The sequence below is a fragment of the Geotrypetes seraphini genome, chromosome 3 (genome assembly GCF_902459505.1).
Source record: "Geotrypetes seraphini chromosome 3, aGeoSer1.1, whole genome shotgun sequence".
NCBI lineage: Eukaryota > Metazoa > Chordata > Amphibia > Gymnophiona > Dermophiidae > Geotrypetes > Geotrypetes seraphini.
The window spans coordinates 194427095-194452747 of NC_047086.1; the positions used below are offsets into that span (position 1 = coordinate 194427095).

General features: G+C 42.4%; 1 protein-coding gene across 4 annotated transcripts in view; it reads right to left on the reverse strand.

Moving 5' to 3' along the window:
- Positions 1-25653, reverse strand: part of COL2A1 (collagen type II alpha 1 chain) — a 226507-nt gene that overhangs the window by 135886 nt on the left and 64968 nt on the right. For all 4 annotated transcript variants that reach the window (XM_033938906.1, XM_033938909.1, XM_033938908.1 and 1 more), the window contains 4 exons: positions 24536-24589; positions 16063-16107; positions 13031-13084; positions 718-816 (listed from right to left, as the gene is read on the reverse strand). In XM_033938906.1, coding sequence (XP_033794797.1) covers positions 718-816; positions 13031-13084; positions 16063-16107; positions 24536-24589 — 252 coding nt within the window. The remainder of the gene's footprint in view (positions 1-717; positions 817-13030; positions 13085-16062; positions 16108-24535; positions 24590-25653) is intronic.

The following is a 25653-nucleotide window of genomic DNA, read 5'->3' on the forward strand; positions in this document are numbered from 1 at the left end:
AGTAGTGCAAGATCATCTTTAGATACTATGTTGTGAGATTATTTAGAAGCTTGATAATGTTAATACTATCGTCCTATATAAAAATAGATTTAGAAGATGCTGTAATGTGAAACTATCTGTAGATTCTTGTGATCTAATCTAATCCGGTATTTCTGAATTGCACCATGCCTAATTAGGCTCATGGCTACTTACAATATAAGGAATTATAGAACTCATATAAAGCTACATTATATTACAGCAGGTCAAAGAGAACCAAATTATGAGCGGAGTAATGGGGAAGGGAGGAATTGAGGTTCAATGTTTGTACTGGTATATAAGAGTTACGTATGGAATTTAGTGAGTTCTCTGCAACCTGAGATTGTCATCAGAGACTCGGTGGTGAGAGGCCATCTTTAGAGGTTCACTGAGGTGAGACCATCTATAGTGGCTGCATGATGAAAGACATATCTGTAAAGGCCCAGTGAAGTGAAGCAATCTTTAGAGGCTCAGTGAGCCAAAACAGTCCACAGAGGCTCCATAATGTATGAATGTCCTTTTAGAAGCCCAGTGAAGTGAGACCATCCTTTGAGGCTCACTAAAGTGAGACTATCAATATACCATCAACAAGCAGAGACTGCTGGACTACTACTTACGACTTATTTCTATAGCGCTACTAGACATACGCAGTAGAAGATTCTTCTATAACCCAATGAGAGAGGGTAAAGCTTTTTAACTCACAGAAGCACCAGCAGGTCCGGGAGAGCCAGGATTACCAGATTCCCCCCTGGAACCCTGAGCACCCTCAGGGCCACGAGCTCCAGTAGGTCCAGCTTCACCCTGATAACATTAAAATACAATTGTTAGTATTAAAATGTTCAGGCCAGAATTCATGCTATATATGAAGATGAGGAAGATTTCTAGCAGGCGAAAAATTCATTAGGCTAGTATTTTATACAGACACATAGGTGCCCATGAATCTTTATAAAATAGTGACCATGAATCTTTATAAAATAGTGCCCTCTTAAACTAGGCACCCCCTTTATAAAATTATCCTCTGAGGATAATTTTTTAATAGGGCACCTTGAGTAGGCAACCTACAGAGGCACCTAAGTAAGTACTATTTTATGAGGACAAGTAGAGTGTGGTGAAGGGGTTAAAGCTTCAGTTTCAGCACCTGAGGTTGTGGGTTCAAACCCACACTGCTCCTTGTGACCTGCATGAGTCACTTAATCCCCCCATTGCCCCAGGTACATTAGACAGATTGTGAGCCCAACAGGACAGACAGGGAAAAATGCTTGAGTACCTAATAAATAAACTGTTCTGAGCTCCCCTGGGAGAACAGTATAGAAACTTGAATAAATAAATAAAATATGTGGCAGAGGACACACTTTGAAGATAGGCACAATCATTTATACCTGCACATTTGAAGGCACATATTTTCCACATGTACATGCATATTTCACAATCTGCATGCATATGTGCTAACTCTGCCAAAGCTCTGACCAAATACTGCTCATGTGCACACCCACCAGTAAAGCACATGCCATCATGTCATGGTATGTACTTTTATGCTAGTCAGTATTTTATAAGAGGTCATTTATGTGGCCATGCACACACTGGATAGGCTAAAATATTACCTCCAAAAAGTCTACCATATTGCAGACTGCAGTCTATTATAAGGACACCAGATGGCACTGTTTCATTATAAAAACTAAAATAAGTATTACGTGACGATACTTTTCCCTCCAGTTGCGGTTCTTACCGATCTTTTTCTGAGCTGAAACAAGATAAAAATCTCTATATACTAAAGAACTATTTTAGATTCCTGCTGCAGCTTGTTCTTAAGTATGTGGGAACAAGATCACTCTTTAACATTTTTAACAGAAAATCACAGGGCTCACACATTTAAGTAGTCAGAAAAGGGGCACCTCGGGAAGCTTGCCTGGGATGAGTTTTTGATTTAGAGAATTAATGAGGATTTCAAGGCTAAATTAAGGTAAACAGTTATGAATCAGCTGACCTAAATCTAGCTGGACCAATTTTGTCTGGTTAGATTTAAGAGGATTTCAAGCTGCAAACCTACTCGGTTACGTTCAGGTGAAAATTTGGCTAAAGATAACCAGTTACATAGAAACATGATGGCAGATAAAGACCCATCCACTCAGCAACTTATTGAAAATTGACCCAATAGTGTAGATGACTGATGATTCACTTTAGAAAGAGAAATTAACATTAAAAACTGATCAATAACAACAAGTGAAGGGCATCGGCTGCCAGATCTGACCCACACAGAAGAGGGATTGACTACTACAGGGCTTTAACGTAGCAAGGCTTTCATTAACTTATAGGACACCCATGCTTTGAAAGTCATACTGTAGATCTAAAAAGCAGATGGCCTCAACATGACATGTCTGCAATACAAGAAATTAGTGCTGGGTGAAATTCAGACAGGAGGTGCCTGATTTATATCTTTGAGGTTTCTGAATATCTCTCTGATATTCTCCTGGTCCAGGGAGAAGGGGAGTGTGAAAAGCCTTGTCTAGAGATAAAGCTCCAGCACACCGTGCTGCAGCAGTTACAACCACACCATTGAAGAGACACACCAATAGCCAAATCATCAGATGGTTGGACAAGAACTTCAGAGGAATATCCCCCACCACAGACTGACCAGGATGTGAGTTCACCCGTCCACAATCCCACCCTCTAAGGCTCTACATAGCTAGATCTTTCAGTCCCATTTCATAGAACTTTTGGTGCAGACCCTGCAGTGTTTTGAGAAGCCTTTCTCTAGATTTCTTCATTGCTGTCTATATCCTTTGGGTGATAAGGCCTCCAAAACTGAACACAATACACAATACCTATAAGGGGCATTATCACCTCTCCCTATGTATCTTTTTGACTCTGCCATTGCTTTCACATGCTGTTTCGCTGCCTTGAGATCATGAATATAATCACTCCAAGGTCTCTCTCATTGATGCACATCACTTGTGCATCTCCCATTGTGTACTATTTCCTCAGATTTCAGCACCTCAAAAGCACAGTTACCGTAACAGTTGTTATCCAGGGACAGCAGGCAGCTATTCTCACAAGAGGGTGACGTGATCCAACGGAGCCCCGATGCGGACGCCTCATAAGCAGTCTTGCTTGAAGAAACTCGAAGTTTCGAGTTGCCCGCACCGTGCATGCGCGAGTGCCTTCCCGCCCAGCGTAGGACATGTCTCCTCAGTTCAGATAGCTAGCAGAGAAGCCAACCCAGGGGAGGTGGGTGGGATGTGAGAATAGCTGCCTGCTGTCCCTGGATAACAACTGTTACGGTAAGTAATTGTGCTTTATCCCAGGACAAGCAGGCAGGTATTCTCACAAGTGGGTGACCTCCAAGCTAACCCAAGTGGGATGGTGGAAGTGTTGGCAACTTAGGAGAATAAATTTTGCAATACTGTTTGGCCAAACTGACCATCCCGTCTGGAGAAAGTATCCAGACAATAATGAGAAGTGAAGGTATGAACCGAGGACCAAGTGGCAGCTTTACAAATCTCCTCAATCGGTGTCGATCTGAGGAAAGCTACAGAGGCTGCCATTGCTCTGACTATGTGGGCTGTGACTCAACTCTGTAGTCTATTCCGGCAGAAAGCTCCTACAAGGTTGCTAGAAAATTTCACTCCAGCACATAATATAGCCACCCCTAGAGCTTTCCAGAAGAGAGGGCAGATCATAAGTAGTAAAAGCCCCAAAAAATGACCCCAAAATCTCCACAGAGAAGAAAATCCAGAAGAAACCAAAAGAAACTCTGTGGAATGACGATGTTCCTAAATGGACTTTATTTGAAAATGTCAAATTTCCAAAGGTACACTAATAGCATCCACATAAAAGTAAAATGATCCACATAAAAATCTTAAAGAACCTAGTCCGCTAGGGATGGAGGACCCAACATGGTCTGCGTTTCGACAAAACGTCTTCTTCAAGGGTCTCTGGGGTCCTATAATGATGAATATGTGAAAGCTAATATGTGGTGAGCCAGGGGGGGGAAGAGTGTGTCCCCACAGGGGATGGAAAAGAGTGTGTTCCCACAGGGGGGGAAGAGGGTGTCCCCACAGGGGGAAAAAAAGAGTGTGTCCCCACAGGGGGGGGAAGAGGGGGGGGAAGAGGGTGTCCCCATAAGGGGAAAGAGAAGAGTGTGTCCCCACAGTGAGGAAAAAGAGTGTGTCCCCACAGGGGGGGGGAAGAGTGTGTCCTCACAGGGGGGGGGAAAGTGTGTCCTCACAAGGGGGGAGGAAGAGGGTTTTTTCATCGGTGGATTGTTTTCACTGTGGATCATCGGGTCTCCTCATTTTTCTTTGTTGGGAAGAGGGTGTCCCCATAGGGGGAAAGAGAAGAGTGTGTCCCCATAGTGCGGGAAAAGAGTGTGTCCCCACAGGTGGGGGGGGAAGAAAAAGAGTATGCTCACCTAGCACAGCAAGGAGAAGGTCAAAATGACACTGAATGCTTGAGAACAGCTACCTAAGACATTCTCAGAACTACAGAATCCCCAATCATGCCCCAAAGCCAATTCCTCAGAAAACCCAGTATTTGGGAATAAATCTAGAGGATCCCAAGAGAGTGTGGCTAATGACTCTGTGCTTTGTTCATCTCATCATTACCACTGAACAGTTTTGACTCATTTAGCTATTATTTTCTTGGAATGCCATCATTTTGCATGAGTGACTGCCCAGTTGCCTAAGGCACCCAAAGTCAAGTACCTCCTTTCCCTCTTCAGAACAAGTCCCTGGGGTGTAATGTACGTCAGGCATCTGCAGACCCCAGATGTGGAAACCCTTGCTTAGTGAGGAACTCATGTGGGGGGTTGCACTTTTAAAATCCCCCTTCTCACATCCTTCCCCCATCCTATGGTAATTTCTCATCTTACATACTCCTCTCTATGCTTTTTATTTATCTTTATCTCTGTGTCCAGGACAGTGAGGCTGGATATTCCTTCTCAGGTTCCGTTTCAGTATTTGTCCTCTCAGTTAAGGTTCAGTATTCTGCTTTTCCTTTCATCTCCTCTGGGACTCCCTGTCTAGAGTTTGAAATTCCATTTTTTTTTAGGGAAAGGTCAGAATCTGGTGTGTATTTTCTGTCCCTCCTCACAATGGCCTTGCTTTCAGAAATTCCCAGTTGACCCCCTTGGATGTCTGGTATCCATGGAAACCCCTGAAACCAGACCCTCTCTGGCAATTGTAGCCCAAACACAACAGAGAGCTTCCTATTCAACTATGCCGCTGCCGGAATCCGCAACCACATTTCTACCTTGGAGCTGCTGGCCTTAAAAGAGGCCTGACCCTCAACTTCCAGGCCTCCTGCTGCTCTCATTAATCCTCTGAAGCCTTTGAGGGACATAGGAGCACAGCAAAAATGATTCAGCTGCCTATACAGTGGCTGGTCTTCAGATTGGCACGCTTAGCACAGTCAGAAAAGTTTAGCAAAGCTTGGTTTGAACTTTATTTCGCCTTATTAGGCTTCCTTTCCTACATCCTTCTGTGAATCCAGTTCTAGAACTTAAGAATTGTCATACTGGGATAGACCAAAGGTCCATCAAGCTCAGTATCCTGTTTCCAACAGTGGCCAATCCAGGTCACAAGTACAGGCAAGATCCCAAAAGAGTAAAACAGATTTTATGCTGCTTATTCTAGAACTATGTGGTTGATTTCACAAGTCCATCTTAATAATGTCTTTAGGAAGTTTCTTTTAGGAAATTGTCCAAACCATTTTTAAACCCTGCTAAGCTAAATGCTTTCACCACATTCTCTGGCAATAAATTCTGATGTCTAATTAAACTCTTCAATAAAGGCAAACCCAGTAAAAGGATATTTGACACCTTAGGCACCACACAATAAACTTTAGGTCCCTTATCCCCCCCTCAACATCCATGATCACTCCAACACCAACACCTCCAGAATAATATGGGTAAATATGTAGGCCATTACCCTATGGTAGTTTGTATGGCTGTCAGGACTTACTATTTTGCTTTGACTGCAGTTGCTCTTTGCCCCCTCCCACCCTCCTCCATAGCTGCTGCCTTAGGCAACTGCATAGTTATGCTTGATTGTTGGACTAGTCCTGGATGAAGGTCTTCAGAGATTATGTTTTAAAATGCAACAGGAAAGTTGCCAAACAGCAAGCCACTTCTGCTATCTCTCAGGCTCATCTAAACTCTTTCACCTTTTCTTTCATTTGCCTTTTCTCTTTCTCTCCCACACCTTTACCTCTTTGCACTATCTTTGCAGATTCTGTCTCTCTCTCAGCCTAATTGATCAAACTTTTCTCCAGTTTTGCTCCAATGCAAGAATATTTTCACTGATGAGTTGGGAGCAGCTTTTGTGTTGAGCCAAACTTTAATAAATATGATTCCCTGTCTTGATGTTGCCCCCTCCCACTATCTCTGCTTCTCAGATTTAAAGTCAGGTAAGATACGAGGGTAAATCAAAAAGTAAAGGCAAAATACATTTTACAGTTTTAATAGTAGTGTGAGCAATTGAAAATATCACTTTTTCACATAGTCCCCATGCAAGACGATGCATTTGTTGTATCGTTCAACTAGCTTCTGCATTCCTGCAGAGAAAAAGGTTTTCGGCTGCTTCCGAAGCCAGGCGAGCACTGCTTTCTTTACTTCATCATGCTTTGCCTTTTGCTCTCTGGGTCGCAGTGATGTGCCCATGTCTCGTCACTGATGACAAGTCTCTCCAGAATACTTGGATCTTCTTCATACCAGCTCAGGAATTGGGTCGCAACCTCCCCACGCTGTTGCTTGTGCAAATCAGTAAGCTATTTGGGAACCCATCGTACGCAGACTGTCTTGTATCTCAAGTCATAATGCATTATGGCAAATGCAGATTCATAGCTGATATTCAAATTTGCAGCCAACTGAGGCAGCGTTATCCATTGGTCTTCTGTAATCAAGGCATCTGGACTGTCAATGTGCTCTTGTGTATGCAATGTTGATGGGCAACCAGAACGACCTTCATTGGTTACACCTGTTCTTCCCACTTTAAACCTCTTTACCCATTCATAAACCTTTTATTGATTCATGGCGCTATGTACATACTGAGTCAATATCTGATGGTGAATTTCCTCAGGTTTCACTCCCTCTGCCCAAAGGAAGCGCACAACTGCATGTTGTTCTTTGATGGTGCAATCTTGCAATGGAACGTCCATGTTTCTGACCTCATGGCTGTCACACGACTATCCAACAAGCAATGTTGTATATCACTAGTTCTGTTCTGGTTATCGTGTAATTTAACAATTGCCTTTAATTTTTGATTAGCCCTCATAGTTAGCCTGACAATTTGTATAGGTATGGCCAGTGTGGCCAAAATGATAGACATGGAGGGTCATTTTATAAAATGTCACCTAGGTAGAGGCAAATGAGCACCAATTTTGGGCCTATGTTGTAAAGACATAGCATAAATCCTATACGGCTACAATGAACCTGGAGAGCAAGTATAGATGCATGCAGGTTCATTATATGCATATATTTAATAAATTGCACACCCTGATTATACCAAAGCACATAAGTAAGCAACTTTTTATCATCAAGGGTAACTGTAATTATATAAGAGCCATTTTATTCACGTATAGTCTCTGGAAACTTAGGTCCATTAGAGCATACTTCGACGCTTCGACGCTTCAGGTACAATCCCTTATACTAAGTCACCTTGATTATTGCAACATTACCCATCTGGCAATCTCCCGGAAGCAAATGCAGAGACTACAACTAATACAAAATGCGGCAGTCAGGTTGATCTTCGGGCTGAAGAAAACCGATCACATAACCCCTTCCTACCGACTCCTGCACTGGCTGCCTATGGAGGCACGCACGAAGTTCAAGCTGGGATGTCTCTGCTTCAAGGTACTATCTGGTCTAGCCCCTAAATATATAACAGACCTCTTCTCATTCCCAACCAACAGACATGAGAGAAGAACACACCTGAAATTCGTTTCCCCACCGGCTAGAGGATGCAAATATAAGAGACACCATCAACAACTTCTATCGTATCAAGCAGCCTTATGGGGCAAAGACTTAGAAAAACTAATTACACACACAAACAACTATGGTGAATTTAGGAAACACCTAAAAACATACCTGTTCTTGAAATACCTAGGTAACGAATCAGGACAATAGCCCCCTTCATAATCCCACCCAAATCTGATCCTGTAAACTGTTATCCTCTAATCTCTAATTATGAATGTGCCAATTAATTTATGGAATTTGTCGAATCCATTGTAAACCGCATGGAACTTCACGGTCCTGCAGAATATAAACTGTTGTTATTATTACTATTGTTGTTACTTTCAGATGTTCACTGTTATACTCTGTAACTCGCTGTCTGTACAGTTTCTCTTCATTGTAAACCGCCTAGAAGTCGCAAGATTGTTGGCGGTATATAAAAATAAAGTTATTATTATTATTATTATATACATGTGAAACATTCTTTTAAAATGGATTCTCAAAGTGATTAAAAAGAAGAAAGAGAACGTGTGTATAGGGCTTCTGTTCTTAGGTGTTTATAAGTTATATCCTTGGAACCTGAACCATTGATAAGTGAAGATCAAGACCCTATTCAGTCTCTTAAAGTCTGAGAAAGAAAGTATAATCAAGAATATAATAATAATATTAAGATGTCTTACTGAATATTAAGTTGATATTGTAAGTAGCATACTATGAGATCTGACAACTTATCTCTGTGCGCTTACGTTGGCAACACTGTACAAACAACTCGGTAAGGTTTCATAACCTTGGCATATCAGTGTCTCACAGCTGTGTTCGTGTCAACGTGTTGTTGTGTATTTTTGGGTGCTTTCGCAAGAATGTCGGAGCTTGAATTAGAGCAATGAACAAACATTAAATTTCTTGTTAAACTTGGCAAGGGTGGAAGTGAAATCAGGGACATGTTAGTCCAAGTTTATGGGGGTATTGCCATGAAGAAAATGGCAATGTACAAATGGATTAAACGTTTTTCTGAGGGAAGAGAAAGCATCACTGATGAAGAAAGGTCAGGGTGACCAGTAAAGACCAGAATTGATTAAAATATTGCAAAATTTCATTGAATTGTGTGCCAAAATCGTCGGCTGACTGCGAGAAGCATAGCAGACCAAGTAAACATCAATAGAGAAACAGTGAGAAAAATGTTAACTGAAAATCTTGGCATGAGAAAGGTGTGTGCAAAAATGGTCCCAAAGAAGCTCACCGATGAAAAAAGCAAAGGAGAATCAAAATTTGTCAAGACTTTTTGGAGAGGCAAGACGATGTTTTGGGCCGTGTTATCACTGGTGATGAATCATGGGTATACCAATATGATCCCGAAACAAAGCGTCAAAGTGCACAATGGAAGTCAGCCAATTTTCCACGACCAAATCAAGAGTCAAAATGATGTTGCTAACCTTTTTTGATATCAGAGATTGTTCATTATGAATTTGTACCAACTGGACAAACAGTTAACCAAGTTTACTATTTGGAAGTGCTGAAAAGGCTGCGAGAAAAAGTTAGATGAAAACGACCTGAACTTTTCGCCAACAATTCATGCTTCTTGCATCACAACAATGTACCAGCTCACATAGCACTGTCTGTGAGGGAGGTTATAGTCAGAAAACAAATAACTGTATTGGAACACTCTTCCTACTCACCTGATCTGGCTCCCAATGACTTTTTCTTTACCCGAAGATAAAAGGAAATATTGAAAGGAAGACATTTTGATGACATTCAGGACATCAAGGGGAATATGATGACAGCTCTGATAGGCATTCCAGAAAATGGGTTCCAAAATTACTTTGAAGAGTGAACTTCACTGGTGTCGGTGCATAGCTTCCCAAGGGGAGTACTTCAAAGGTGATCCTAGTGATATTCAGCAATGAGGTATGTAGCACCTTTTCTAGGATGAGTTCACGAACTTAACTGTCAGACCTCGTATGCCATAATGTGTACTGTTATTGGAATATTTTTTACTACTATGATTGTCTATTGCCTATGGCTGGTTTACACTTCTCACTCAACATTCGTTGGGGGTTAGGGGCAGAGCCCGCCTGCGAATATTAAAAAAACGTGAATAATATTCGGGCCGGTTCTGACCCACCCCCCGCTTTCCCCCGGAATTAAAGCTGTATTCTGGACCTTCCACGCCTCCCTCCCGCTTTTCCCCGTAATCCCTTAAGCCTTACCTGGTGGTCTAGCAGGTTTTCGGGGCAGGAGCAATCTTCCTACGCTCCTGCCCCAAGCAGATCACTCATAGGAAATGGCTGCCATGAGCTCCCTATGAGTGATCTGCACAGGGCAGGAGCGTAGAAAGATCTCTCCTGCCCCAAAAACCCGCTAGACCACCAGGTAAGGCTTAAGGGATTACGGGGAAAAGCGGGAGGGAGGCGGGGAAGGTCCGGAATACAGCTTTAATTGAAAAATAAAAAAATTGCGAATAACCCAAATCTGCGAATGCTGAAACCGCGGATTCGGAGGGAGAAGTGTATTTCTTTCTGTAAACGCATCTCCCTCCACATTCGCAGGGGTTAGGGGCAAAGCCAACCCGCAAATACAAAAAAAACGTGAATAACTTTTTTCTACCTTATTTGCGGTATTTTAGTTATATCTCTCGCAAATACCATGAAATCGCAAATAAAACTTATTTTTCATATTCATGATTGTTTGTTTTTTTTAAATATCAGCATGGTTCATATACAGTACCACGCTGAAGCAAGTGCTGATAAAAGCGCCAAACTTTTTCTTGGCACTCCAGGATGATGTCATTTGGGGGTGGAGCCAGCAAGATAAAAACCGTGAATAATCGAAGTCACAAGTACTGAACCCGCAAATATGGAAGGAAAAGGGTACTGCCTTGAGTGAATTCTTTAACAATGCAGTAAATAAATCCTAATAAATAAATACATTGAGGGACAGAGTTCTCAATGTGGGCTGCTGTTAACTTGTACGATTTTAGCACAGGTCACATTTTATGCAGCGAGACCTAGCTATAAAAACAGTTAATAATAACAGTAAAATAACACATCTTGATGTTGTTAACTCCTCCGGTATTTATTTTACAGCCAATTAGGGATTCTTTGAGGGAACAAAAAACTGGTATTTATTGATGTTTTTGGCCCACAGGTACTATTGCGGGATGCTTTTTCCAGTGGAATCAGATACATATGCTTGTGTTATTTAGGAATTATCAGTGCAGAAATAGCACAAACACTGAATAAGGACACAAATCAAGCCAGGAAAAGGGGACAGAGTGCCAAGGGAGTGGTGTTCTCCCATGGTTTATCCAATTCATCAGGCATGTTTTATCAGTGTTTATTTGTTAAAACCAAACATCAGAAGCCCTGCGTATGTACGAGGTGCTACCCAAAAGTTCAGGGAATGTGAACTGGATATAGTATGCCCTTCCGCCACTAGAGATGTCTATCAGTATGCTTTGTGAATCAGTGTGCCAATGGGCGTGCAGCTGAGTGGTCACGTTGTTTTGTAAGGTTGTGTTTTAGTGACATGGCGGAATGCGATATGATGGATTTTACTGAGCAAAGAATCTGCATCAAATTTTGTTTCAAATTTTAAAAAAACTGCTACAGAAACCCACTGTATGCTCCAGGAAGCCTTTGGAGATGATGTCATGTGCCAAAGCAAAACCTTTCTTTGGTACAAATGCTTCATGGACGGACGAACATCTATCTATCTACGATGATGACCATTCCCGATGACCATCAACAAGCACTACACTGGAAACCATAGCAAAAGTTAGTGATACTATCCTTGCAGATCATAGGGAAACTATCCACAATGTTTGTGAGATAGTAGGATAGTCATACTGGACAGCTCAACTAATTTTGTTGGACAAATTGAACATGAGATGCCTAGACAAGTGGAAAAACAAAAATCGGTTGCGCCCACTCACATATCACTCGTTTGACAATTCCTGACTTTCAGAAACATTACAGTGATTACGCACCCTCCTATTTCACCTGACCTTGCCCCTCTGTGATTTTTTCCTATTCCCCAAAATAAAATTACGACTGAAAGGGCGCCGTTTTAACACGATTGAAGAGATCCAGGCAGAATCGCAGGAGGTCCTCAAGGCACTCACTCACCCACAATGACTTCCATAGATGCATGGACTCATAGGGAAAATGCTGGTATCGCTGTGTACATTCTCAAGGGGATTACTTCGAAGGAGACAGTAGAAACTAGGAGTTTCAGTAAGCAATTTTTTTTTTTACAATTGAATTCCCCAAACTTTTGGGTAGCACCTCGTATAAGGTATAATAGCAATCAGGACAGGTATTGAACATTCTGGAGGCCTTAGAAGAAATAAAGCAGGGAACCCGGAGCCCAGGCTGTATCTTTTTCAGCTACAAGTATATTTGGGGCCCCCTGTAGCCTTGGGACCCAGACAGTTACTCTCTTTGCATCCTCTTAACCCAGTGGTCTCAAACTTGCGGCCCCGCCAGGTACTATTTTGAGGCCCTCAGTATGTTTATCATAATCACAAAAGTAAAATAAAACAGTTTCTTGATCTCTTTAGCTATAAATTTTAGCTTGGTCTCTTTACCTATAAATTACAATATTATTATTAAGACTTAGCCAAAGGGAAAGATTTATAAACTATAAAGAGTCTTACCTCATGCAAAATTGTCATTTCTTTAATAAGACATTAACTATTTTTTTCTGAGACCTTCCAAGTACCTACAAATCCAAAATGTGGCCCTGCAAAGGGTTTGAGTTTAAGACCACTGTCCTATCCCCAGCCTTGGTAGTATTAATAACATAAAATTATGCTTTCTCAGTATCTCCCTCTGTTCATCTTCCTCACTTCTTTCTCAGATTCTTATCTTTCCTTTGAAACTGAGCCTGAAAAAAAATTCCATTTTTTTCTGAGTTGAAAAGCAAATGGAAAGAAGGTCATGGGAAGTGAGGAGGGGAAGGAGAAGAGGAGGGGGGGGAGGGGATTGATCTGAAAGAGGCCGCCTTGTCAGTGCAGTTTAATTCTGGCTGCTGACAGCTCTGTGGGATCCTGATTAGGCAGACTTCACATACCTTAGAGCCAGGAGCACCGGGGAAGCCAGGAGAACCAGCAGGGCCAACAGGTCCCTAGACAGAGAGAGAGGGAGAAACAAAGTGAATACCAGGATTGTGCAATCTTACAAAATAAAAGTCCCAGAGGAGGCCAAAGTAAATCCAGGGTAGAAGCATTAGCAATGCAGGTTCTTCTACAGCACTGGGAATGGGAAACAGATCCATTGTTGATTCCAGAAGGAATTTTCTAGCTAGAAATTCTAAGAATAGTTTGAACATAATTGGGGTCAGTTTTCAAAAAGGGGCAGTCCAGTGACATCTGCTAAATCATGTGGAGTAGATATGTAGATTAGGCTCATTTTCAGTGGTGCTATGTATATAGTTTGTGCCAATGAAAATACATACCAACTCTACCTGTACACTTAAGTACCTACTCTATAAGTACAGGTATTGGATGTCTATATGTGGAGCATTTGTTTGTGCTGTACGCTTTTGGTTATTCCTAGTTTGGGAAAATCCAACTCAAATGTATACATTAGGTGAAAATTCATAAGTTTGGCACTTTATAATGTTAGTCTCTGAGCACCAAGAATGCTGTTATGGAATGTTTATTTTTCTAGACCATTCTCTCAAGGGAGCTCAGAATGGCTTATGTGAATTTATTTAGGTACTCAAACATTTTCCCCTGTCTGGTGGGCTCACAAATCTATCTAATGTACCTGGGCAATGGAGGGGGGAATTAAGTGGCTTGCCCAGGTTCACATGGAGCAGTGGGGGTTTGAACCCACAATCTCAGGGGGCTGAGGCTGTGACCACTGCGCCACACTCTCTTCTGATACTGGAGCACCTCACACTTACAGTAGGTGCATGCAGTTACAACAGCCACCGACCTGGCAAAACTGTGAGTGCCTAAATGCGTGTTAGCTTAAAGCAGTGGTTCCCAACCCTGTCCTGGAGGACCACCAGGCCAGTCGGGTTTTTGGGATAGCCCTAATGAATCTGCATGGGGCAGATTTGCATGCCTTTCACCTCCATTATATGCAAATCTCTCCCATGCATATTCATTAGGGCTATCCCAAAAACCCGACTGGCCTGGTGGTCCTCCAGGACAAAGTTGGGAACCACTGGCTTAAAGAACCGCCCTTATCACTCCATTGCTCCTTTCATGCCCCTCGCAGTTGTATGCTGTAGCGCTAACGGGCGCCCTTATAGAACACTGCTCATGTGCACAAGTGCTTTTTTTTCTCTCTGCACTTATGCCTGCAAAGGTGCACATATCCATGAGTACCCACTTATAGAATTCACACGTATAGACACCCAATATCTGCACCTATATACAATAGAACCCAGATTCTATAAATGATACCTACAGTTAGGCATCTAGATCAGCACAGCTAGCCAATCTAGGTGCCTAACTTATTTAAAAAGCGCCCATAATTGATAATTAACTTGTAATTACTATTAATTGCACTTAATGGGATGGTAGGTGCCTAATTTGGTAGACACCTAATCCAAGGTACCTACTAGAAAGTAGATGTGGTTAGGGGGCAGATTGTGGGCATGTTTCACGTGTTGATGTCTGTTTTGGACTCAGGCGCCGGTATTTAGGCCAAGAAAACCCTAGGACAGGGGAAGGCAATTCCGGTCCTCGAGAGCCGGAGCCAGGTCAGGTTTTCAGGATATCCACCTTGAATATGTATGAGATGGATTTGCAGGCACTGCCTCCTTGCGATGCAAATCTATCTCATGCATATTTATTGTGGATATCCTGAAAACCTGACCTGGCTCCGGCTCTCGAGGACCGGAATTGCCTACTCCTGCCCTAGCATAAATATGGTGCACCTAAGTTTGGGATTTCTATCGATGCCTAAGATCACTTTAGGCACCGCTAGGTGTGATTCTATAAAGTGCGCCTAACTTTTATAAAATCGCACCTATATGCCACACTATTGGGTGCCTATGTTTTAGGAGCTGTTTATAGAACTGGGCCCTAGGCATATAATGGACCCCCACCTCTAGAAAACTCCTTTTACATTCAATTTTCTGTGTGGATAAAACTTGGTTTACTGGTGCGCACACAGTTTTATGCATGCACTTCCACTGGAAATTAATCTCCCCCCCCCCTTTTACGAAGCCGCTGTAGGCTTTTGTAGTGCCGGCCACGGCAGTATAAGCTCTGACGCTTTTAGGAATTCTATGAGCACCAGAGCTGATACCGCCGCAGCCTGCGATTAAAAAAAAAAGCCTAACGCGGCTTCATAAAAGGGAGGGTAAATGATCCTGGCACATAGACATCAGGCACAGTCTTTGAAATGCACATTTTATTTAGAGTGATTGCTGAGAAGAACTGAGAATTTGGTCCACTATTTCAAAAGCTATTTATTTATTATTCAAGATATGACCACTCAATCTACAATCCTCGGCAGATAACAAGGAAAGCATTCATAATACGAATACATATCAGAACATTACAAACAGATCTGCAATTGGCAAGATAAATTAATCCCCCCTTGGAATCTTATTTGTATTTTGTTAGAAAATGGCACATATTTTGAAGTTAATGACCGCATGGTCCACATTTCGTTAAAGGTAGCTTTTGCCTATGTAGTTTATTGAAGAATTCAAATAAACTACTGTACTTGATCCTAAGTACAAAACTAGATCCTAAGAGATTGATATTCAGCTGCTGCTGACCAACACTGGCGTTATGGCCAGAAATTCAATGCCAGGCCACTTCTGGACTTCAGCATTGACTTTCCAGGTTTACGGAGCCGGCTACACCATGGCCGGTTAAGTGCACTGTTCAGCATATAACTGGCTTTTATGTGATCCTATTTATGTGGTGACTTTGGCCAGTTAAGTGCTGAATCTTGGCACAGAACCAGCCACATGTTGATTCGGCCCCTGGACCACCTCCAAAATAGCTAGCTTTGCTCTAAGCGCTAAGTGCCGCTGGAAAAGAGCGGTTAGCCCTGAACAGGTAATTTAAATGGAGCACAGAAAAGGAAAAACATGGGGATAAGAAAGAAAAGCTACAATGGAAAGATACTTACGGGCGGACCAGCAGGACCAGACAGCCCATCATTACCACGTGCTCCCTGAAAATCAAGCAGAGGTATATCAGGAGAGCTGAAATATTTAGCCAATATGACACTGTAAACATAGCAGCTGTTGCCTGATAAAGATCCCTTGACTGATCTGCTACAGACCCTTCTCAATCTCTGGGTATCTCCATCTTTCATAGTAGCATAGTAAATGACAGTCTGCCCTGTAATCACATGCATTACAATTTCACGATTAAATTAAAATGTCTTTTTCTTTGCTATTTCTGGACCATAGACCTTAGAAGTCTACCTGGCACTGTCGTTAAGTTCCAGCTACTGGAGCTGCCGTTGAAGCTTGCTCCAGCCTATCCAAACCATCTCCGCTTCATCCTTTCTGTTATGCCTTATGCTTCAAACAAGACTGAGTTCTGTCACTGTTTTGGTATTTACCACATTGACCGGAAAGCAATTACAGATAACACATCACCCTCTCCATAAAGAACTAGTCTCTCACATTTCCTCTGAGACTCCATCCCACCAGCTTCATATCTCACCCCCTTATCCTTGCCCTAGAGCTGCTTTTTTTTTTTTTTTTTTTGTAAACAATGCTGCATTCTGTCTCCTTTACTGAAGTCTGCCAGATTACTACGGGGTCCTTTCATAAAGCTGTGGTACAAAGTGGCCTTAGGGCCCTCTTACGTGGGTCATTGCCATGAGCTAAGGTCATCCTACGGCTGCCAGAAAGTGCCTGATTTTCCATTTTTCAAACTAATGGCCACATTCTAATGTTAATAACCAAACACAGTTCTACTTGTCATTAAAAACAGAACAGGTACATACGTGTAACACAAACACTGATACAGGGGCACTGGAACAAGTGCCCAAAGGAAAAGGATCAACCAATAAAATGAAAAATGAGGAGGAAAAATACCTCAAATCCCAACCTCCACCCTATAGTGACAGGTGGCAGGTATAGCAGGGTAAACCTCATAGGCATAAAAATACCTCATATATGAGAAAATTAAATTGGTGCTCTGTGTAATGCAAGTAAATCAACTGAAATTTCTAAGAGTAACAAATAACAGGCTTATCTATGTTAGGAAAAGTCTGACACACCGACGATGGCCAGCTTTTCACATTCACGGCTGCTTCAGGGTGTGAGCACACTGCACAGATCCGTTTTGTCAGAAACCACCTCAGCGGTGTCTTGCTGCTTCACACGGCCATTACCAAAAAGGAGCCGGTGAGCCCTTACCGCCACCTACTTTGTAGGCAATAAGGGACAGATTCTAGAAATGGCACTGAACTTCGATCCCCGAATGGGGATGCCTAGCTAATTTCCGTGTGGAACTCAAAAATTGAATAATGAGCTTAATTGGTGTGGTAACTGAGCAGGCCATTAAAAACTCATTAAAAAAAAAATTTTTTTTTAATAATTAATTATGAGTTCCTTACGGAACTTGGATCAGTACCTAGTGATACCTAAGTTGAGATGCCTATGTGTGTCTACTGACAAAGCAGGCATGGATAGGGGCGGAGAATAGGCGTGGTAGGACTTAGGCGTCATTAGGCTTCTGCGTTAGGAGTAGGGTTACCAGATTTTATGATCGTAAAATCCGTACCCATGGCTCCAGTTCCACCCTACCCCGCCCTGTTCTACACAAGTCACGCCCCAGCCCCGCCCCAACCTCTTCTCGTGCTCGGAGCCACATTGGGAGGGCATCTGCACATGCGCAGATGTGATGTAATGATATAACATGCAAGCACACATGCGTGTGATGTCACCACGTTGCATCCACGCATGCGCAGATGCCCTCCTGACGCAGTCCCAAGCTGGAAGCTTTTCAAAGCCCGGTCAAAGTGCCAGGTTCGGAAAAGCCATCCGGATGCCTGCACAATCCTCTAAAAAGAGGACATGTCCGGATAAATCTGGGCATCTGGTAATTAGGAGCCAGTAAATTAGGCCAGGAAACCCCTAATATAACAGCATTTTGTCAGCCGAAAGCCTGAAGTTATAATGCCGTTGTACAGGTCCTTGGTGAGTACTGTGTTCAGTTTTGGAGACCACATTATCAAAAGGATGTGAAGAGAATGGAATCGGTTCAGCAAATGGCCACTAAGATGGTCTCAGGACTCAAGGATCTCCCATATAAAGAACGTCTAAGCAGGCAGCAGTTATATTCTCTTGAAGAACGCAGAGAGAGGGGAGACATGATAGAGACATTCAAAATATCTTACAGGCCGTACTGAGGGGGAAGAAGATAATTTTTCCCTACGGGTCCCACGGCAACAAGAGGGCGTCCGCTCAAACTCAAGGGTGGGAGACTTCATGGTGACATCAGGAAATACTTCTTCACCGAAAGGGTGGTTGATCGCTGGAATGGTCTTCTACGTCAGGTAGTTGAGGCCAGTAACATGCTGGACTTCAAGGGACGATGGGATAAACATGCAGGTTTGCTCCGGGGAAATGCTTAGGGGGAGGGTTCTTTTAGAGGGAGGGTTCTTAGAATGGGCAGACTTGTTGGGCCGACGGCCCTTTTCTGCAGTCATACTCTATGTTTCTATGTCTAACATAAGGACACCTAATTAGTGCTGCTAATTGAACGTGCCATTAAAAACCCATTTTTAAAAATGTAATTTGCCGGTAAGCGCCTACCACTTTAGGCATCTACACTGAGGCACCTACCGGCAAGAAGGCATGGTTAGGGCAGAGTTTGGGCATGGATTGACTTAGGCGCCAAGAAAAGTCTGGCTTAAATGGCAGTGCGCCTAAGGATTCAACGCCTATCAGTGCTTAAGAACAATTAGGGCATGTTTTACAAAGCCGCACTAGCAGCGCGGTAACAGCCCCGAAGCCCACAGAGATTTAAAGGGCTTCGGGGCTGTTGCCATGCCGCCGCTGCTAGCGCGGCTTTGTAAAGCAAGCCTTTAGGCGCCGCTAGGCATGATTCTATACGTGGCGCCTAGCAGATGATTGGCAGCTGCGCTGAACAGTTACATTTATAGAATCAGGCCTATGGTCATACGCGCAAATCCTGCGCTAATCAATTAACACGAGGCAATGTCCATGCACTAACCAATTAACATAGCCGTACTCACTCTTCCTCCCAAACACATCTTGGTGTTAAAAAAAATACATTTTATTTTTTTGGCATGTGGATAGCACATACTGATTCAAAAACTACCTAGGAACATCTAAGTGTGCCCTGCCAAAAAAACCTCATATACGAGCAAATTAAATTGCGGCTCTGTGTAATGCAAGTAAATCAACTTGCGGTAAGCACACAATAGTGCTTGCCACAGCTTAATAAAAGGGCCCCAAAGTATTAATAATTTAATGATAGTGTCTATTATCCATATTATTATTATTATTTTTTTTTTAATCTTTATTGATTTTCAAACATCCACAGTGCATATCAATTATACACACAATTAATAGTACAACAAAAGCACTTTGAACTAATGAATATGTCTAAACAACCATTCTAACCCCCATCCTCTAATTAATAATCAAATACTAAAATTCATCTCCAAATAACCTTCCCACCCTCCCACCCTGGATGTGTATAATGGAATGACCAAAATAAGATCTATCCTTACAATAATTTATCAATGGCTCCCAAACCACCCAAAATTTTCCATATTAGATTTGGTTCCAGGGGAACTTTTTTTTAACTTTTTTGTAATTTTTTTTTGTTAAAGATTGGTTCTCTTTTATTTTCTATTTATTATTTTACATGTATAACTGAAATCTACTGAAACAACTGTGATTATACAGAATCTAAATAACTGTAGATAGACCGATAAAATATATATATATACGAAGAACTCTGGAAGAGAAACATCTTATTTAGATGCTGTCAGCATTTTCTTCTCTAGTCTCCTTTTCTTCACGGTATTCTATGCTTTCAAAGAACTTTAGAAGAAAAATATTGATTGTAAACTCTTTGTTTAGTGCCAATGTGCAAGGAAATAGTCACTTCAGGTAACTACACACAAGCTTAATAGTCACACAAGCTTAAGGGGCTGAGAAGGAGACTTGAGGAAGGAGGTCTGTGTAAGAGAAGAATCCCCAGGTCACCATAGGAGATCTGGGAGTGGGGGCAGGAATGCTGGAAACAAGCCCAGGCACACCATATCACATTGTATGATGTCACCGTTCAAGAAGCACATCCCGGGACAAGCAGCGGAGAGCTTCTCTAGTGGGTGGGGGAAGGGTCTTATCTTGAACTGTTTCTAGCAAAGGGACGGTATGTGCATCTTACATGCATGTGCAAGTGTGTTTCAAAAGATGCTGTGTATGTGGGACCCATGCGCATGTTTGCGTGAGGGCAGTACGTGTGTGGCGGGTCAGAGGAGTAACCCAGCGATTACTAAAGTAGCTTACAAAACAGGGAACCCAAGGTACAAATTTCACAATTATGTTCTCTGTGACTTTGGGCAAATTACTTCACCCTCCACTGCCTCTGGTGTAGCAGTCTGTGATTCCACTCGAACAGGGAAATAACTTGCCTTGAGCTTAGCTTTGGGGAAGGCAAAATCCTGACCCATGTCTGTCGGAGAACGCCGCCTTCCACACACCTTTGCACTGGCACAATTTCACATAGGTTTAGAATTATTCTACAACTGAAGCCTCCTCAGAAATTTCAACCCCTTTTTTGCTAATTCTTCTTCTCTTTTAGCTGTTCTGATTAAATTGCCCCTGTTTGCTGTACATTACTGGTGTATATCTGCTGTTGAACCAACAGCAAAGAGAGAATCTCGCCTTAGTGTGAACAGAACAAACGGAAGAAAGGCAAGAGAGATGACCTTAAAATTGAAACTTGGATCCTTGACGGGACGTTACTTTTTTGAAGAATAAATTGATATAATTTGGTTTTAAGGACCTCTCTCTTGCCTTTCTTCCTTATATATGCTGTTGGTAATTACTGTAGACCTGTGATCATTTCTGAAATCTGCAAAGCTTGTGTTTCTCTTCCACAGTGCTCTGATTATTCTACTACTAATAATTTTCCTATACTTACTACAGTAAGGGCTCCTTTTACGAAGGTGCGCTAGCGTTTTTAGCGCACGCACCGGATTAGCTCAAGAGGAGGCGGTAGCAGCTAGCGCGCCCAGCATTTTAGCGCTATTCTGCGCGTTAAGGCCCTAATGCGCCTTCGTAAAAGGAGCCCTAAGTGTTCCTCACCTGCAGATGGCCAAGATGACTAATTACACTTATTGAACACGCTGTAGGCTATTACTTAAGCCCTAAACCTGTCTGTTCACGCATACATAACATAACATAAAACTCACTTGTATACCGCAAATACCATTAAGTTCTATGCGGTTCGCAAAGACTAGTAATACAAATGAATAAACATCTAATGATGTCACGCACATATGTGATGTCATCAAATCAACATTCACGCATGCATGGAGGCCTTCCAGACGGGGCCCTAAGCCACCAGTGGAGGGGTGCTGAAAAAGAAGAGGAGAGGAGAGGAGAGATGCCACAGAGGAGGAGAGGCGCTGGCAGCGGCTGACTGCCTACAGGACATGCCTCTTGCCACGAGAGGCCCATTCTGTAGGCAGTCAGCCAGCGCTGGTGCCTTTCTTCCTCTCTGGCACCTAGTTTGCGATACACTGGTTTATAGTCTTGTATCCTTCTGCAATAGCTATTTCTGCAGGTTTGTATTTTTTTATCTGGACGACTTCTGACCAAGCCATTTAAGGAAGATATCACTAAACGACTCCTGACACGGGCATTTAGCCGAAACACAGGCCACGTCGGGTCCTCCAATAAATCTAGCTCCCTCTGGTTTTGAGGCTCCGCCTTTATTGTCCCCATCTGGACCCACTACACTTTATCTTCTCTGTTACTGGATTTGTGTTGCTGTTTCCTTCTAAATTTAGTTATTGTGTATCCAATTTATAGAATAATAATGCTTACACACATGATTGGCAGTTACACACATAAGCGCTAGATGCTATTACTCGTATAAACAGGGCAACTAAATCACTTAGGGGCTCTTTTACTAAGCTATGTTAGATGTTTAACATGGCATACCGCAGGAAGCACTCATACATCCTGCTGTAACTGCCAAATTAGTGCGTAATAATCCACACACTAAAAAGTATTTTTATTTGGGGGGCACATCTGGGGATGGAGAATGGCTGTCCTGCATTAACCAACTAGCATATCCACATTAGAGCATGCTAATTGATTAGCGCAGAAATACCTTGGGCAACTGGCGTACATATGGGTATTTCCTAGGCATAAGAAAAACCAAAATACAAGCAGAATATCAAAAAAGTAAAGTATAGCCACCAATAGATATTCTTAAGTTTTAACCCTTTCTCGGGATATTGAAAAATAAGGAGAAAAGACCTCAGTATTTCCTAAGCATAAACTCCGGAAACTACTATGACAAGTACAAAGTTGTCATAGGTAACACATCCTCGGTCAGAGAAAAACTCCGTTAAAGTTCAATATAAATTCAGATCTTAAATGTTCAAAATCTTCCAAAATAATTTGAAGACCTGCACTTATCTTATATATCCTCTGATGCAGGAAAGATCACCGCAGTGCAGTGAACAAACTCCCGGTGCTGTCTTCTTGCAATATACCATCGCACTGAGAGTAATCTTAGTATTCCCGACAGGCCCTGTTTCATGGTCAAGCTGCATCAGGGGAATATTCTAAGGACAAAAAACATACATAAGTAGTGTATGTTTTTTGTTCTTAGAATATTCCTGCTGGCTGGATGGTACGAGTTGCCATCCGGCCAAATTGGAGGTAAGCCCAAGGAGGGGTTCCAGGGTGGGGGCTTTCGTGGGGGGTCCAGCAGGAAGGGTTGGGTACCCTCCTGCCAGCGATCTTAGGGGGTTTGGGGAGGGGAGACTGGCAGCCGTAGCAGCGGCCGCTATGCCTGGGGAGCATTTTTTATAGAAAAAGTGCCTCCCGATTGGCTGATTAGACATCTGTAGGACGCCTAAAGCTGCCTACAATCGGGAGCACTTTGCAGAATCAGGGCCACAATGTGCAGGGTGTTTGGATTCCAAAGCAGAGTTCAGATTCTGGGGCAAAATTTACTACAAAAAAAAGTTCAGATTCCAAAATGTTCGAGTTCTGAGGCGTTCAAATTCTGAAGTACCACTGTATATTTTTTTTAAATCTTTGCATTTCCAAACTTCAAGCCTGGGCTTTATCTGTCCAGATGAAGCTTAATACAACTAAAACTAAGCTTTTATGGTTAGGTCCAAGATTGGACTGTCTTCCTCCTACTGTAGCTCTGGTATCTGGGTCCTCCTTACCAACTGAGTTCTCTGCTAAGATATTGGGCGTCCTTTTTGATTCCTCTCTTTCCTTTAAGGACCAAATAAATTCCTTAGTCAAGAAATGCTTCTTTAGTTTGCGAATGCTGAGAAAGGTTAGACATCTTTTTTATCACCGTCATTTTTCTATCTTAGTTCAATCAATTTCGTCTTGATTACTGTAACGCTATCTACCTCGGCATTACAAAAATTTGTCTTTATAGATTACAATTAATTCAGAATATTGCTGCAAAGCTGATCTTTGGAAAACATAAATTTGACTATGTGACCCCTTTGCTTCAGAGTCTTCGTTGGCTCCCGGTTTATTTTAGAATTCAATTTAACTGCGCTTGTATTTCTTTTAAAATTCTACATGGTATCTTTAATCCTCTTATTCCTTTATTTTGGAATGTTTACTGATTCTCCTTTGCAAGAGGTATTCAACAATTTAAACTCTCCCTTCCTTCCAAAAAAGGGATTAAAGGAGTCAAGATCTTCAGTCAATCTTTGGTCTTTAAATTCTCTTAACTCTGGAATGATCTCCCCTTTTTTTTTAAGGAGTTCCAGTTCATTTCAATTTTTCCGTAAATCTTTAAAAACTACTCTATTTGCCAAACATTTTGAAAATTAATTCTTTTGAAATTTTGCTATTATCTTCTATTTATCATTTGTAAATCATTCCCTGTTTATTTAATTGCTGTAAACCGAGTCGAGCCTTTTCAGAATGATGACTCAGTATACAAAGTTAAGCTTTAGTTTAGTTTAGATACATCGACCAGAACTGCACACAGTATTCAAAGTGTGACACAAGGGCATTATAACATTTTCAATTTTGTTTTCCATTCCTTTCCTGATGATTCCTAACATTCTATTTGCTTTCTTAGCCGCCACTGCATATTGAGCTGAGAGTTTCAACGTATCCTCAGCAATGACACCTGCTCTATGCCCTACAGGGACCCAGCTCTTTATAGCTGGGTCCATATAAAGTCAGGCTGCACCTGCTGTACACCACCTTGAGTGAATCTCTTCATAAAGGCTGTTAATAAATTCTAATAAAATATATTGTCCTACTCCTTTGACTCTTCTGTTCCCTGGTGTGTGCAGTGGTTGAGTCTCTGGAATGTGTGATACCCCTATCACTGAGTGCACTGGCTCCCTTACAGGAAAGAGACAGGTGGGCACTTACAGCAGCACCAGATGGTCCAGGTCGTCCTCTCTCCCCAGCCAAACCACGAGGACCCTGTAAAATAAGGAGACAGTTTTATTCAAAGGCAATGAACCGCGCTAGCATCTGGGTCCATGGCCCCAACAATCTTTTGATTATCACAACATCAGCAAACCTAGAGCTTAGGGGTGAGACCAGAGATCGTATTGCGGTGTCCTTCAAACCAAAAAAAGGTGTTCTGCTGTCCTTTTCGGTATTTGTCACTTGTAATGCTGAAAGCATTGCAGATAGGTCACCACCATTATTCCCTCTGTGAAGACGGGGATTCCTGTGTTCACTGAATCTTTCAGAGGTTTCAAGGTGTAGGAATTCATCATAGAGCTTCTATTGTCTTTGATCTCATGGCAACAGGGAGGCTGTCTGCACTCTGTGTGGACTCCTCCCACTACCAAGAGCAGAGAGTTACTATTGGCTGTTTTGAAAGATTCAGAGGGGGGATTTTTCAGCCTGCGAACAGTAAGGAGAAAAAAGGCGGTTCATAGACAACCCCGCGAAAGACAAAGGCGCACGCCGACAACTGAGCGCAGTTTACTTAATAGAGATCGCGCCGGCGTTGTGGGGGGTTTGGGGGGTTGTAACCCTCCACATTTTACTGTAAACTTAACTTTTTCCCTAAAAACAGGGAAAAAGTGAAGTTTTCAGTAAAATGTTGGGGGTTACAACCCCCCAAACACCCCACAACGCCCCCACAACGCAGCGCAATCTCTATTAAGTAAAGTGGGGGGTTCCCACCCCACGCCCCCCCCGTCGGAGCCCTAAAAACAGTAATTTTCTGCGGCACACGCCTCCGCGCTGCGCTCAATTGTCTGCGCGCGCCTTTGTCCCGGCGCGCTTTTGACCTGACACCAAAAAAGGCAGAGAATAGTGTGTGTGAGAAGGGGAAGTGAGTAGTTTGGAGTAAGGAGAAGCAGCTTGGCTCTCTCTAGTTAACAGTTTTTGGGGAGTTGGCAGAGAATTTCTCTAAGCAGTTGGCTACCTCTGTACATATAGCTCTGGGAATCAGTGTGCCAGAAACCTGAATGTGCTGTTAAAGGGGAAATTTCTATTTGTCTTTTTTGGTTTTTTACTCTCCTTTACCT